Consider the following 14,776-nt stretch of genomic DNA (forward strand, 5'->3'; position numbering starts at 1 on the left):
AGGCGTGCGCAGCAGGGCAAGGAAGGACAAGCGACGACTGGCTCTGGGTTGGATCAGCAACGAACAACAACGACGAACGGCAGCGAGCAGCAGCGAACACCGAAGAGCGAGGGACGATATGAAGGTCAACTCTAACGTAGTACTGAAGGGTGGGTAGCTGTTGATGCAGCAGGATGCAGCCCGGACACACAAGGCGGTCCCTCAGCGCCGTCTCAATCCGCAACTACAGCTGACATCGATCGACACCTGCGCTCTGGACATTTCAGGTTCCAAAGCAATCCTCGTGCCCTACAAGCGAGAGCATGTCCTGATCTACCACGAGTGGATGAAAGATCCGTTTCTCCAAGGTATGGAAAGGGCGGGGCATTTGCGTGGCTGAAAGGCGCATGTAGAAGCAGTGGCGATCGACCGAAGGAGACAGTGGTATCCTCGATCGAGATCGCAGCCCAAGAAAGCAAACTCGATGACCGACCTATTATCTCATCATGCGCTCTGGTGCCCCGCTGGCCCGCAGAGATGACGGCATCAGAGCCCCTGACGCTCGAGGAAGAATACGAAATGCAGCAGTCCTGGTACGAAGATGAGAAAAGTAGGATCTGACTGGCTGATGACCATGTGCACCCGGATCGCTCCTGGCGGACTCTGCTGGGCATGCAAAGAGAGATTATTCTCCGGAGAACTCGATCCTATCGGCTGCGGTGTCTGCGGTGGGATGTATGAATGTGTGAATTTATGATATCATTGCGGTGCTGCTCTCCCTCGGCGAATCGGCAGAGTGCACCTTCATCCTGCTTTCCTCAGGAATGGAGCGTAACCGAGTCGGTATCTCGGCACAGTTCGGAGGTAGGAGCGTGCCCGCATGCAAGGTCAACGCCAGCAGTGAATCGGTGAATCGGTGAATCGGTCTGCCAGCCTACTGGATGCAAGGAAAAGCTCATGTAGCAAGCGCCAATGCATAAGATGCTGACTCTCTCGTTGATCCCGGACACCTTGGCGACTGGACTCTGGACAGGCATGGTCGGCGATGTCAACTTGTATTTTAACGACTTTTACGACCCGCATGTGGCCGAGATCGAGATCATGGTGGCAGAAGAAGAGGCTCGCGGACAAGGACTGGGACTCGAGGCTCTGAGGATGATGATGCGATATGGTACGGAACTGGCCCCGCTGAGCTCGGCGGTGTCCTGGACGAGCCGAGCCATGGGCGGGATGCTTGCGCTGGACCAATCGGTCTGATGCCCTCGTTGTCGATGCCGTTGTCGATGCCGTTGTCGATGCCGTTGTCGATGCCAATGTTGCTGGCATCGGCACGGAGTGAACCGACACTGACCTTCTGGGTGCCGCCTTTGCTTGCAGCCGTCGAGCGGCTGAGTGTCAAGTCGTTTGTGTCCAAGATCTCACTCAAGAACGAGTCCAGCCAGCGGCTCTTCCGGGAGCGACTGTCATTTGTGGAGGAGAGTGTCTCCCAGGCATTCCAAGAAGTGACGCTGGTCCGGCCTGTGGACGATGTGCTGGTTCGCGAGCTGGCGCAGACGGTCCAGTGGGAAGAGCGCATCTTTGAGTGATGCGTCTCATCAATTGATCATGGGCTCAGAGTCGAGTGTCTCATGAAGTGCTTGAACGCCATGAATGAAAACGAGTTTCATGTCGAGTGCCTTGCTATCCAGCCCGCATGGTGCGTTTTGGGGGTGCCAACCAGGGCCAAACAGCAGCCGATATGTCGGCACTCGCATCTCACAGCAGCCCAGCGACCGAAACAGACAGAGACAGCATGGGCTTTACGAAGAAGATCTCCAATATGTCGATCCGGCAGGTCATTCGAGCGGACGCAGCAGAATGGTCCGCACTGCAGGCAAAGGAGATGCGAGCGATGCCAATATCCCGACGGTAGACTTGTGGCTCCGTGATGCAGAGCAACTGAGATTCGCATCGACTACAAACCGATCCCATGCACTGAAGACACTTCGGCCAGGGTAAAGTGTGGAGGGGAGGTAGTGCGAATGGCAGGATCCAACAAGCGGGTCGGTGCATTGGTTCTGGAGAAACAGCGTCGATGCTGGACCCGAGTGAGCGGGGCTTTCCACAAGCAGAGGGTGCCAACTTGAGACGCAGATGGCTCATCCTGATCTCGGCTTTCGGGGACGACAGGAAGGCGGGGGGGGGCTCTGCAAGGACGTCTGTCGGGGGGGGGGCACTCGATGCCAACGTTTTTTTTTCCTTGGCCGCTCATCCAGCAATCCCAAGCTCGGCATCCAGCGCTTCGTCTGTTGGGAGAGAGGGAAAGTGCTGGCTCTGCGTGGGAGAGGCAGCTCCATCTTGGCGTGGGAGACAACAACGGGCTGCGTGCTGTCCCGCCAAGGGTCGGCATGCAGTCCCGGCCTTGGCGGATTGGAGCAGGAGGTCGAAAGGGTGGGGGGAAGAGCGACAGGACAGCAAGCGGCGGGACTCGATCCGCAGAGAAGGCGCCCACGCAAAAGGTCCCCGCGCAACTGGTGCGAAACGAATTGAAGGACTGGGCATGGCATAGGATGGAAAGGGCCCGGGGTTGGATGGAAAGAAGGACATGGCAGGCTCCGATCAAGCAAGGGCAGGGCCATGGCCCAGCAAGGACGAGACACGGCCAGGCAAGGGTGTGCCGGACCCCCGCCGGCAAGCCCAATCCTGGCGAACAAGCGGCGTTTCAAATTCGGCTGGTGGGGATCTCGGCTGGAACAGCATGGCGATTAGAAAAGTCGTGGGAACGTGTGTGGGGATTGCTGCGGTGTCGGGGAGCCGCAGGCGCCGGAGGGAATGTCAAGGAGCAGAGTCGAGAGATACGAGACGATACGAGACGATACGGGGCGAGGGGAGTTTGACGACGGCGAGAGTGTGCGGATGATCCAGGGCAGGGCGACGGTGCAGATCAGTGCGGTGGACAGAACAGAGATGGAATGTGCTCAGCACCGGCTGCTGTGGAATGTGCAAATACCGGCGGGCACATGCCCAGGATCGGTACGAACGGGAACGGCGTGGGAACATGGCCGGTCATGGGGTCGCGCGGAGCAAGGACACAGCGGCGGTGGGGGTGCAAGCCCTCGGGACAGACCCTGGGCTGGCGGGACAGCAGTCGCACAGGCCGAGGGCTGGGGCCGTTCTGGCAGATCGCGGACGCGGAATCTTTGTTGGGCCGGCAAGCCCACACACCAGCCCAGTGCGCAAATGAACGGCAGTGTGTATCGACTGTGTGTATCAGATGCGTGCATTCACTGTGTGTATTCACTGTGGCACTGTGTCCGCCGCCTGCTTGCTGTTAACAAGGGCTTTGCCACACATATACAGTCCAGTCGCGCGGTTACACGGCGGTCATTGCGGCGCCCATCTCGGCGCGCCTGCACAGCGATACTCCGATCACACAGCCCGCTGTGGTCCCTGCACATCGGCCCCGATTCTGCATGGGTCGGCGGGTGCGTCTGAGAGTGCATTTGACTTGATGATTCAATTGATCGCACTCTCGACCACACTCGACCACTCTTGACTACTCTTGATCACACTTGATCACTATTGACTACTCTTGACCACTCTTGATCACTCTTGATCAACCTTGACCACATCAGATCGATTCGCCTTTCGTCGATTAGTTCAACGCCCTCTGCGCATTCCACGCCATCGCCCTCACCCGATCCCACGCTGGCATTCGCTTCGCCAACCAGCGCCGGCCGCCATGGAGCCCGACAAAGGAATCGTCCTTCTGCTTCCGTCCATCTTCATCCCGGCCTCGCGCCCATGGCTGCCCGCCGTGTGATCGCCTTGGTCGTCGCCGCGCCAAGGCCGGCTTCGTTGGCTCGCCTCTCTGTTGACAATGTTGACGATGTTGACGATGTTGACGATGTTGTCGTTGCTGCTTCGTGTCCATCAACTGCTTTGCCACCTCCTCTCACCAAGTGGCTTTCGTCCACAACAACTCCCGTCCGCGTTCTGTTGCCCGACAACGGCGAGGCCCCAGTCAACACACCACTCCCGCAACACCCCTTCGCCGTCAACACACTCCTCGCCCCGCCCGCGCCCTTCTTCCAGCGCCCCCCCTTGCATCTCGCGCCGTGCCATGTGGTTCCTTGTTGCCCCGGGTGGCTGGGGGGTCGGCGCAGACCCGCCGTCCCCGTGAGCCTCCCAGCGCCCCCGCCTTGCCGACCACTCCGAGCCCCGTCGTTCGCTCGAAAGCACGATAAATACCCGCTTCGCGCCAACTCTGTCCTCAGCCGCCCCTATCCTCATCCCACCGAACCGCTCCCGCCCGGTCCAAGATGGCTGAGACTACCCACAAGGAGCACCACCACGCTACTCCCAAGCTCGACACCGAGGAGAAGGAGGTCCTTGGTATCACTACCATCGACTCTGACGATGTCGAGCACCTCGATGCCCACGGTGCCTATGCCCAGATCAGCGCCATCGTCTCGACCACCGACGATCCCTCGATCCCGTGCTTCACCGTCCGTGCTCTGTTCCTGGCCATCTTCTTCTGTGTCTTCACCTCGGCCGTCAACGTCATTCTGTCCTTCCGTACCAACCAGTTCACCATCCCTGCGTACGTCCCCGTGGTATGTATCTGTCGATCACGCATCTCACAGTGAACCATCCCATGCTTGTATCGTCCTGGCCACCTCCAGACTCGGCATCTGGCCACCTCCAGACTCGGCATCTGGCACTCACATCTCCTCCCCACGTTCCCACGCTCCAGATCATCGCCTACCCCATCGGTATCTTCTTCTCCAAGGTCCTCCCCGATGTCCGCTTCAAGCTCTTTGGCGTCGAGAACTCGCTCAACCCCGGCCCCTTCTCCATCAAGGAGCACGTCCTGATCTACATCATGTCCAACTCCAACACTCCCTACGGTATCGACAACGTCGTCGGCCAGATCGGCGCCAAGTATCTCAACGACACCTCCATCCAGATCTGGCAGTCGATGCTCTGGATTCTTGCCACCCAGTGCCTCGGTCTCGGTCTCGCCGGCATGGCCCGTGACTTCCTGATCAAGCCCCCGGCCATGTACTGGCCCGGCAACATGGGCATCCTGGCTCTGTTTGCGTCCTTCCACGACGCCAAGGCTGTTGCCGCCGACTCTACCTCCAAGTACAAGATGTCGCGCTTCAAGTTCTTCTGGATCGCCTTTGCCATCGTCACTGTCTGGTCCTTCTTCCCCTCCTTCATCGCCCCCGCCGTCACCAGCATCTCGATCCTCTGCTTCTTTGGCGCCGGTGCCAACAGCCTCACCAACATCTTTGGTTCTGCCACCAAGGGTGTCGGTCTCATCACCCTCACCCTCGACTGGTCCCAGTTCAACGGCTACATCCAGCCCCTGACCACTCCCTTCTGGGCCAACTGCGTCCTGCTCATCGGCTACGTCATCTGGTCGTGGATCATTGTCCCTATCGCCTACGTTAACAACCAGTGGGATGCCAAGTTCATTGGCTGCAAGCACCCCGGCCCCAACGGCTGTGGCTATCTTAACGGCAACGGTCTCTTCAACGGCTCTGCTCTTGGCCAGACCCTCAGCGGCCACATTCTGCTGAACCCCGCCACCTTTGAGCTCGATGTCAACAAGTACAACAGCGCTGCCCCCGTCCATCTCGGCATGACCTTCATCTTTGTCTATGCCTCCTCCTTCATCACCATTGCTTCGTCCATCACGCACGTTGCTCTCTGGTACGGCAAGGACATTGTCCAGCAGGCCCGTGTTGCCGTCAAGCAGCTCAAGGAGGATGCCGACCACCAGGACATCCACAACAAGCTCATGGCTGCCTACCCCGAAGTCAGCAACTGGGTCTACCTCGGCATCTTCCTGTTCTCTACTGCCCTGATGTTTGTCGTCGGTCTCGCTACCCCCTACAAGCTTCAGTGGTGGGGCATCATCCTGGCCATTGTCATGGGTATCATCTTCATCATTCCCCTCACCACCATCACTGCCCTCTCTGGCCAGTACATTGGTCTCAACGTCCTGACCGAGTTCATCATCGGTCTGATCATCCCCGGTGACATGGTCCCCGTCATGTCCTTCAAGTCCCTTGGCTACAACGTCATGATCCAGGCCCAGACCCTCCTCAACGATCTCAAGATCGGCCACTACATGAAGGTGCCTCCCCAGGCCATGGTTGCCGGTCAGGTTATCGGCGCCATCCTCTCTGCCCTGATCTGTGTCCCCGTCGCCACCTCCTTCACTCTCTCGCCCCTCTTTGGTATCGGAAACTGGCAGGCGGCCGGCTACAACACCTTCTACTCTGCCGGCACCATCTGGGGAGCCATCGCCCCTGCTCGCTTCTTCGGCTACGGTGCTCTCTACCACGACATCCTCTATGCCTTCCCCGTCGGCTTCCTCCTCCCCGTCCTCCCCTGGCTCGGCAACAAGATCTACAAGCACCCCTACTGGCACTTGGTCAACATCCCCATCATGGCCAACTGGGTCGGTCCCCAGTACGGCAACATGAACGCCGTCATCGTCACCTTCATTCTGTCCTTTGTCTTCCAGTTCTACCTCTTCCGCTACAAGAACGAGTGGTGGCGCAAGTACAACTTTGTCCTGTCTGCTGCCCTCGACTCTGGTGTCGCCATCACTGCCGTCATCATTGGTGTCCTCCAGCTGCTCTTCCTCCAGACCGATGCTGATGGCAACCCGGTTGGTGGTTTCCTGATGCCCACTTGGTTCCTGAACCCCAACGGCCCCGCCGACTTTTACTGCTTTGACATGGACTACATGGGCAACCCCCTCAGCAAGTAAAGCCCCCCGCCGGCGACAGCTTGTCGAGAGGTGCTGGCCCTCCCGCTTGTGTCAGCATTGTCCCGCTCCCTTTCTCCCATCACCACCCAAATCCTCTTTCCCTCCACCTCTGGCCTTTCACCAAAGCCTTCGCCATTTACCGTGCGACTCTATTCTATTCCGCTCTGTTCAAGTCTATTCTGCTCTGCTCGACTCTCTTCCGTTCTGATATCAAAGGCTCCTTCTATGGGAACAGAGAGGAAAACCCAACCCACACGACCTCTGTGGAAGCCCTGCTTTCGGGGCTGCTCCTGTAATGGTTGAATCTGTATCGGTCTATGTGATAATACAAAGTGAACCGTAACATTGACTTGCTGCAGTGGCGTCCTTGATTCTGATACAAAATCGCATCGCATCGCATCGCATCGCATCGCATCGCATCGCATCGCATCGCAAGGCAGCGGTGCGAAAGTCGGGTGTGTAGCGAACGGTCATGGCCAGCTCGCATTGGTTTTGGGGCTGCTGTAAAATCGATCATTGGCCATTGATGGCATCGGCCTTGTCGGTGAACTGGGCAAAGTCACGGGCGATGGCATTGAGGTGGGCAAAGTTGCGGACGAGGTCGTTCGTGAGGACGCTCGTATCCTGGCAGTTGTGGATCGAGAGGGAGTGGTACTTGTCACTCTTGGACCCAAAGAGTCCTCTCTCAGTCGCCAGGCTGCACTCCAGTGGACTGGTTTCATCCTCGCATGGTCTTACCACATACGCTGGCGTGCCCTGGCGTCCCTGGGTCGGATCGAGGGTGGACCAGAAAGCTGCAGTGTGGTCATTTTCTTTCTTTTGGCGGCGGAAGAGGCGAACCTCTGCCCGTTTGGATCCAGGTCATTCGTCGCCTATGCCATCCTTTTGTCAGTCCATCGATGCTGATCAGGGCACACTGCCTGGTGTCGGGTCGAGGGAGGATGGTATTGGTGCCGGGGAAGGCTTGTGGCTTGCTGCCTGCTTTCTTCGGTACCATGTGGCGAGGGATGGTCTGGGTCGTGCTAACTCTTCCACTATCTTTGGTTGCAGAACGAGTATCGATTGTGAATGTCGAGTTGTCGTTGTCGGGTCATCGGATGTTTCTCTCGGTCGATCAACATCAGCGATTCTTATGGGACAGCACTATTTGCATATTGGATGTATTGGATATATTGGATGTATTGGATGTATTGGATGTATTGGATGTATTGGATGTACTGAATGTCAAATACACCATCATTCGGCCATTGCCGCTTCATCGGAACCACTCTGCAAGTCCACTCTTTGGCATCGTGGTGGTTGGGATGGGTGTTGGCGGCGCGGTTTGCTTGGCTGCTTGCAAGTTCAGTGTTGCGATTTTGTTGTTCGGGAGTGGAATTCGGGAATCAGGGCCATTTGCCAAGTTTCTTGAGGTTGTTGATGGCAGCTTGGAAACCCTGGTCGGCGGACTTGCGCCACCAGAAAACGGTGGTGTCAATGTTCTTGGGGACACCTTCGCCATATCTGTAGCAGTCGCCGAGATAATGTTGTCCGTATCGATTGCCCTGTTCGGCCGACTTGAGGAACCACTCGACTGCCTTGCGTTCGTCCTCGGTAACTCCACGTCCACAGAGATAGCAATTACCAACCCACCACTGGCCGTACGAGTTGCCTTGGTCAGCCGACCTGCTGAACCACTCGAATGCCTTCTTGTGGTCCTTCGATACTCCCCCGCCAAAGGAGTAGCAAATTCCGATCCACAACTGACTGTCGCTGTGTCCATCGTTGGCGAGTTGCTCAAAGATGTCAGCTGCCTTCTTCTTGTCCTCGGTGGTTCCGAATCCAAGGGACAGACACACAGCCATGAGATATCTGCAAAGCCAGTCACGGTCCGATCCGAGCTGGCATAACTCAAAGAACTTGCGGAAAGCGGGTGAGTCGGACTTGGTGTCGTTCCAATACGCTGCCAGACACTCGCCTTCCCCAAGCTTGAACTCATCCGATTGGTTATCTCGGATGATCTTGACACCTTTCTGCTCGTCGCGCACGGTACCCCGACCGAGGTAGTGCATCCACCCGACCATGTGCGTGGCAATGGGCTTGATGACTGGGTCGGTGGATTGGGTGCTGACTTCATGCCAGTAGTTGAAGGCAGTTTCATCGCTCTGTTCGACACCATGGCCGATGAACGAGAGCCAGCCACGGAGGAACACGATATGGAGTCGACCGTCTTCGTTGGCTTGATCTGCTGCTTTGGAATACCACTCAATGGCCGTGTCGTAGCTTTGTTCGACACCTTCGCCGATCTCGTAGCATCGGCCAAGAGCGACCTGAGCCCGAGGAATTCCACGATCTGCAGGACCACGGTATAGCTCCGCGGCCTTGGTGTGATCTTTGTCGACTTCAATTCCGTTGAGATAAAACCCAGCGAGGTCGTACTGGGCCCTTGAATGGCCACCTTTGGCTGCATTCTCCAGAAAGCGGAAGATTTGCTGGAGGACGCTTTGCCTCTTGGATCGTTCCATGTAGGGTTGCCCTTCAACCTCGATTTGAAGGATCCTTGCCAGGAAATATGATGCGGCAGCATTGCCATGCTCTGCCTGAGCAACGAGCCAGGATCGATCAGCTGTCTCTTGATCATCACAGTGCAGCGAGATGGCAATCGTGTCGCTGGGGGTGAGACCGATCCGCAGCTGTCCATCTGAATGACACAATCCTGCATTCTGGGACCAACTGTGGAAGCGAGGCACCTTGGAGCTCAGGAGGGGTCGGGCTCGTTTGCATACTCTGAGCAGGATCTTGATGGTGCTGTGATCAATCGCAAGCTGGAAGCTGTCGTTGCAGCAGACGATGGTGAAGATATCTGGGTTGGGTTCGAGTGAGAGTTGGGTGATATCGGGAATCGACGAGGTTGTTCTGGCTTCAGCTTGGCTTTGGTGGGTGGCAGATGATGCCGTGTTTGAAGCAGGCTCGTTCATGCTTGCCATGTTGAACGGGGAGACAGCTGGAAAGGAGAGAAGCGGGTGGGTGTTGGCGAAATGTGGGAGACGGCGAGGGAAGAGGGTGAAAACGGGCGACGAGGGAAGAAAAAGCAGGCAGGACCTGAGCCACGCCACCAGGTATCATTGGCGGTGACACGGTTTCAGATGCGCGACACACGAGCGCAGCAGCAGCTCAATCGGGCTGGGCTTGCCCGGCGGATCAACTGGTAAACACCCTATGTTCAATAGGTGGGTCTTTATTTAAGACTTTGCCTTAGCGTCCCTGGCGGGCTCTGGCACTGGGTGTTGGTTTGTTAGCCAACCTGATACATACTTGACCAATAAGGTCCCTTTTTAGCGACGGGGGGGGGCGAAGTGAACAGCTTTGGATACAACGGGTTGTAAACAAACGAGGGGCACATTCTCTGGATTTTTTACAGTCACAGGCTGATAGGACATACAATGGCACGTAACCATTCGGAGTGCATTCTCCAGACAGATGTCTGGACTGGGGGGACACGGACAGGGTCAGGGTTCGAACCTGAGACATCGAGGATCTTCTCCCCGAGCACACGGTCAGAACAACTGCACCAACCGGTGCCCCCCGTAAACACCCTATGGTAGTACGGGGGGTTTTTCTGTTAACGATAGTTGTATATTCGAGACATTCAACCGGCCATCAGCACCTTGCGGTACTCGGCAGTGGATGTATGGTGCGTGCCAGTTTTTTTTTTGTTACTATAGTCAACTTTATTCAAGAAGACAAGCCATCAGGTCCAACAGGTTGGTACCCCGGCACGTTGAGTACACAGGCAAGCCTATTTACTCCTGTTGCAGCCTAGTGCTGCCTCAGCTGCCCACAAGGTCTGAGACCAAGCGGGTGAACACATTTTCAAGCAGTTCCCACAAGGGAACAGCAGGATCGAGGGGAGGTCGGGGTGGTGGAGTGACAAGTGCTGGCACTATACTACGCTGTGATGAGGGTGCAGGGAGAGACTGCAAGGGTGGGACTACACTGGTTGTGGGAGTGGGTGCTGGTACTGGGTGTGCACCAAGTGCGAATGCTCGGAAGGCAGTGCGGGGAGCGGGTACATGAGCAGCAAGCGATCCAAGTGCGGGAGGGGTGCGAGTGCGAGGGGGAGTGCGATCGAAAGAGAGCAGGTCCAGCAGCTTGTCCACTGGTCCCACTCCGGCTATACCACTTTCCACCCAAGTCGGGTGGGCCGTCTTGAGGGCTGCGACCTTGCGGACCAGGACTTGATGCGGATCCACACATTGCTGTGCGTGGGTCCTGGTCAAGTCGATCCCGGATCCGTGTCGAGCCAGGTTCTTGCACTTGCGGTATCCAAACCTGAAGTGGCCTGGGAGAGCACCGAGTCGCCATCGGACCATGAACATGAGCATGACCATGGATCCTTGGTACCCGCGAGCCTCCCAGAGTCCCGACATCTTGGTCGACGGGGTGCAGGCGGCGGTGAGCTGCTTGGAGCGGTCGAAGCCGTTCTTCATGTGGTCCTCGAAGATGAGGGTCTTGATCGGGACGGGCTGGGGTCGGGGCGGTCCGGGCGGCGGCGGCTGGTGTCGGGTCTTGCCTCGGTAGATCTCCGTGGCCGTGAGGGAGTGGTCGGCCTCTTGTCGGCGGACCACCATGGCCCAGTGCGGATCGGCTCGGACTCCTTGGCCGAGGAACTGGTCGGGGTGGTACGGCGCAATGATCTTGTTGCGCAGGATCATCGACAGCATCTTGTCGCCGTCAGAGACTTGGTCGTCCCAGCGGGCCCAGTTCTGGAGGGCCAGCATCTTGACACGGACGGACATCTTGGGAAGGCCGCAGTTGAGGTGCATGGCACCGATGGGAGTGCCGGGGCCGACGCGGAACATGGTGCGGAGGGCCGTCATCTGTGCGTCGTCGAGGCGGTCGCGCAGAGCCGGGTCCGGGATGTCCATGGCCATCCCGTATTCGAGGGTCGGCCGCACAAAGGTCTTGTAGACCTGGGTGATGGTCTTGGCCGAGACCTTGCCGAGTGTTATGAACGCGGTCGCCGATCATACGACGCGTCATTCATGACCCGCGCTGCATGGCCACTCGGGCGTGATTCATGACCGTGGGAAACATAGGTCGGAGCTCGAATATATTCTCCGCAGGGCGAGCAGGGGAGGGTGAGGCATAGACTTAAATAGAACACCCCGTCCCCTCCTGGATGAACGCTAGTGAATTATCACCTCAATAAACGATCATCACTCTCCTTGCCAGCCCCTGTTCAGCCCTGCCCCTGCTTCCTTGTTCTTGCCCTCGGTTCCTCAGTCCTGCCCCTGCCCAGTTCCTGACATAATAATTCACTCTCTCAAACCCTGCCATGGCCGACCCCAACCAGGCTCTCCTTGAGCACCTTGCCCTGCTCACAACCCAATGCCAACAGCAGCAGGAAGCAATCACCTTGCTTCAACAGCAACTCCAGCAACAGCTCCAACAACAGGAGCAAATCCACTTGCAACAGCAACAGTTCCAGAACAATTTGCCTGTCGTTCAGCCCATCGTACAACCTATCCTGCCCCAGCCCAAGGAACCCAAGGTACCTTGCCCTGAGAAATTCTCCGGTGTCGCCCGAGAGCTCGAGAATTTCATCGCCGGTGTCAAAAATGTCATCGCCTTGCAACCTTCGCGTTTCCAAGACGAAGCCGTCAAGGTCCTCTACGTGAGCACGCTGCTCACAGGCCAGGCTCTCGCGTGGTTTCGCACGCTCCCCCATCCTCCCGCGACCCTCGAAGTACTCTGGGAGTCCCTCTCGGCCACGTTCGGAGACCCCCACGCGGTGTGGACCTCCAGAGCGCGTCTCAAGACCCTCAAGCAAGGCAGAACGTCGTGCGTCAACTACACCACCCAGTTCAAGCAACTCGCGCTCGAGTCTGGGTACAACGACGTGGCCCTTCTTCAACACTACCACGACGGCCTCAATGATGCCATCAAGGACGCCCTAGCTCAAACCTTGACCATTCCGGAGAACTTGGAGGACTTGTCACGGCTCTGTATTGGCCTCGACAAGCGCCAGTACTCCCGCAGGATGGAGAGGGAACAAGGTTCCCACGCTTTCGGCAGTTCCAGACCACCCAGCAGTACCCCGATCCCAGACTCCTCTAGCCACGAGGCTATGCAAGTGGACGCCATCCACATGTTCCCCAAGGCGCCCCTCAGCCGCGAGGAGAAGGACCGCCGCCTCACAGAGGGCCTCTGCCTGTACTGTGGGGGCCCAGGACACATTGCAAGGACGTGCCCCAACAAGAAACAGCAGCACCCAAACTTCAAGGTCCAGGCCAAGTAAGGGGCCTCAGCCTGGACCGCAAATCTGGCCCAACCCGCCGGGACACTGTTGTTTCCCACGCCCGGGTTAATAGCAGAAACTTCATTATTCCTTTGTCCATTTCCCTTCCAGACCAAAGAACGCTCCATCTTTCAGCACTCATTGATTCTGGTTCATCATGCAACTTGATTGATTCTCGCCTTGCCCGCAGTCAAGGACTCGACATCGCTGATCGCGAATCACCCTTGACCATCTTCCTTGCCGACAACAAAACCCGTTTCCAAATCGAAGAGCAAACCTCACCACTACCCGTTACCTTCGATACTCTTTCATTTTCAGAATACCTTTCCTTCAACTTATTCAACTGCAACTCGCGCGAATTCTCCATCATCTTGGGTCTTCCTTGGCTTCAGATGCACAACCCAGTCATCGACTGGGTAGGTGGCCGCGTCTCCTGCAGCCATCCTCGTCCTGTCTCGCCCGACGCGCGTGCTTTGTTGACACCAACAGCTTCGACGCGTGTCGCCAACCAAGTTTCCCACGCTCCCCTCACGGATCCATGGGAGCGCGACAACGACGACGAAGGTGCCACTGACCCCGTGACCGACAAGCAAGTGATTCCCGAAGCCTACCGTGACCTCGCCGAGGTTTTCTCGAAGGAAAAGGCCGAGTTACTTCCGAACCAAAGACCATACGACTGCGACATTCAGCTCAAGGACGAGAGCGTCGTGCCACCGTTCAAGCCTCTTTACAATCTTTCCCCTGCCGAGTCGGAGGCACTCGACGCTTACATCAAAGAGATGCTCCACAAGGGGTTCATCCAACCTTCCAAGTCCCCTTGTGGAGCCCCAATCTTCTTTGTGAAGAAAAAGGACGGAGGACTCAGGCCCTGTGTCGATTACAGGGACCTTAATGAAATGACTGTCAAGAATCGCCACCCCCTCCCGCTCATCTCCGAGCTCATGGACCGACTCGGGGATGCCAGAATATTCACCAAGATCGACCTACGAGGGGCATACAACCTCGTCAGAATGAACCCCAAGGACCAGTGGAAGACTGCGTTTAGGTCCAAGTTCGGTCACTACGAGTACTTGGTTATGCCATTCGGGCTAACCAATGCTCCAGCAGTGTTCCAACACATGATGAACGACATCTTTAGGGATGTTATCGATCGCTTCGTCGTCATTTACTTAGACGACATCCTAGTGTACTCACCAGACCCACATTCCCACACTCAGCACGTTCGCGAGGTTCTTGGTCGTCTCAGGACCAACCGTCTCTACGCCAAGCTTGAAAAATGTGTGTTCCACGTACCGAGTGTCGAGTTCCTCGGCTACGTGGTCTCGAGCGACGGCCTAGCAATGGCTCCGGACAAGGTAGAGACTATTCTTGCCTGGAGGACTCCCACGAAGGTCAAGGACGTGCAGAGCTTCCTTGGTTTCTGCAACTTCTACCGAAAGTTTATCGCCGAGTACTCTGGGATCGCAAAACCATTGTCAGATCTCACTCGGACTACTCCCACCTTCGTGTGGAACCCTGACGCGGAGCACGCGTTCAACACCCTCAAGCGGGCGGTGACCTCGGCACCGGTGCTCAAACACGTCGACCCTTGCTTGCCCTTCGTGCTTCAGACCGACGCCTCAGACTTCGCGCTCGGTGCTGTACTGTCACAGCCGGTCTCGGCCCAGGATTCGTCGGAGCTGCGCCCTGTTGCGTTTTTCTCAAAGAAACTCGACAGCGCCCAACAAAACTATACCGTCCACGACAAG

General features: G+C 57.1%; 3 protein-coding genes across 3 annotated transcripts; 2 read left to right on the forward strand and 1 right to left on the reverse strand.

Annotated features, from left to right (window-relative positions):
• Window positions 1–46: 46 nt before the first annotated feature.
• On the forward strand, window positions 47–1,749 carry BJ171DRAFT_167066 (N-acetyltransferase 9). The gene is made up of 6 exons (XM_053105930.1): window positions 47–149; window positions 267–347; window positions 515–589; window positions 775–843; window positions 1,013–1,150; window positions 1,357–1,749. The coding sequence occupies exons 1-6, from the start codon at window positions 119–121 to the stop codon at window positions 1,563–1,565; spliced, it is 603 nt and encodes a 200-aa protein (XP_052964863.1). The 5' UTR covers window positions 47–118; the 3' UTR covers window positions 1,566–1,749.
• A 2,531-nt stretch (window positions 1,750–4,280) lies between these two features.
• BJ171DRAFT_569537 (OPT oligopeptide transporter protein-domain-containing protein) lies at window positions 4,281–7,097 on the forward strand (the record flags this gene model as incomplete). Its single annotated transcript, XM_053113575.1, has 2 exons — window positions 4,281–4,574; window positions 4,667–7,097. 2 exons carry the CDS (start codon window positions 4,281–4,283, stop codon window positions 6,746–6,748), a joined length of 2,376 nt encoding a protein of 791 aa, XP_052964864.1. The 3' UTR covers window positions 6,749–7,097.
• Window positions 7,098–7,941: 844 nt separating this feature from the next.
• BJ171DRAFT_461222 (uncharacterized protein) lies at window positions 7,942–9,706 on the reverse strand (the record flags this gene model as incomplete). Its single annotated transcript, XM_053108470.1, has 2 exons — window positions 7,942–8,490; window positions 8,941–9,706. Coding segments are annotated over 2 exons (1,123 nt in total), but the record flags the coding sequence as incomplete, so codon positions are not given.
• Between the last annotated feature and the right edge of the window lie 5,070 nt (window positions 9,707–14,776).

Source organism: Polychytrium aggregatum (assembly GCF_025602895.1).
Source record: "Polychytrium aggregatum strain JEL109 chromosome Unknown BJ171scaffold_29, whole genome shotgun sequence".
In the NCBI taxonomy this organism is placed as follows: Eukaryota; Fungi; Chytridiomycota; class Chytridiomycetes; order Polychytriales; genus Polychytrium; species Polychytrium aggregatum.

What these genes read in the sequence shown, in the direction of transcription:
- BJ171DRAFT_167066 (XM_053105930.1), top strand. Translation starts at nt 119, where the DNA reads ATGAAGGTCAACTCTAACGTAGTACTGAAGG. An exon ending in GAAAGATCCGTTTCTCCAAG is followed by an intron (nt 348 to 514) that starts GTATGGAAAGGG and finishes GCTGGCCCGCAG; the next exon opens with AGATGACGGCATCAGAGCCC. An exon ending in TATCTCGGCACAGTTCGGAG is followed by an intron (nt 844 to 1,012) that starts GTAGGAGCGTGC and finishes GACTCTGGACAG; the next exon opens with GCATGGTCGGCGATGTCAAC.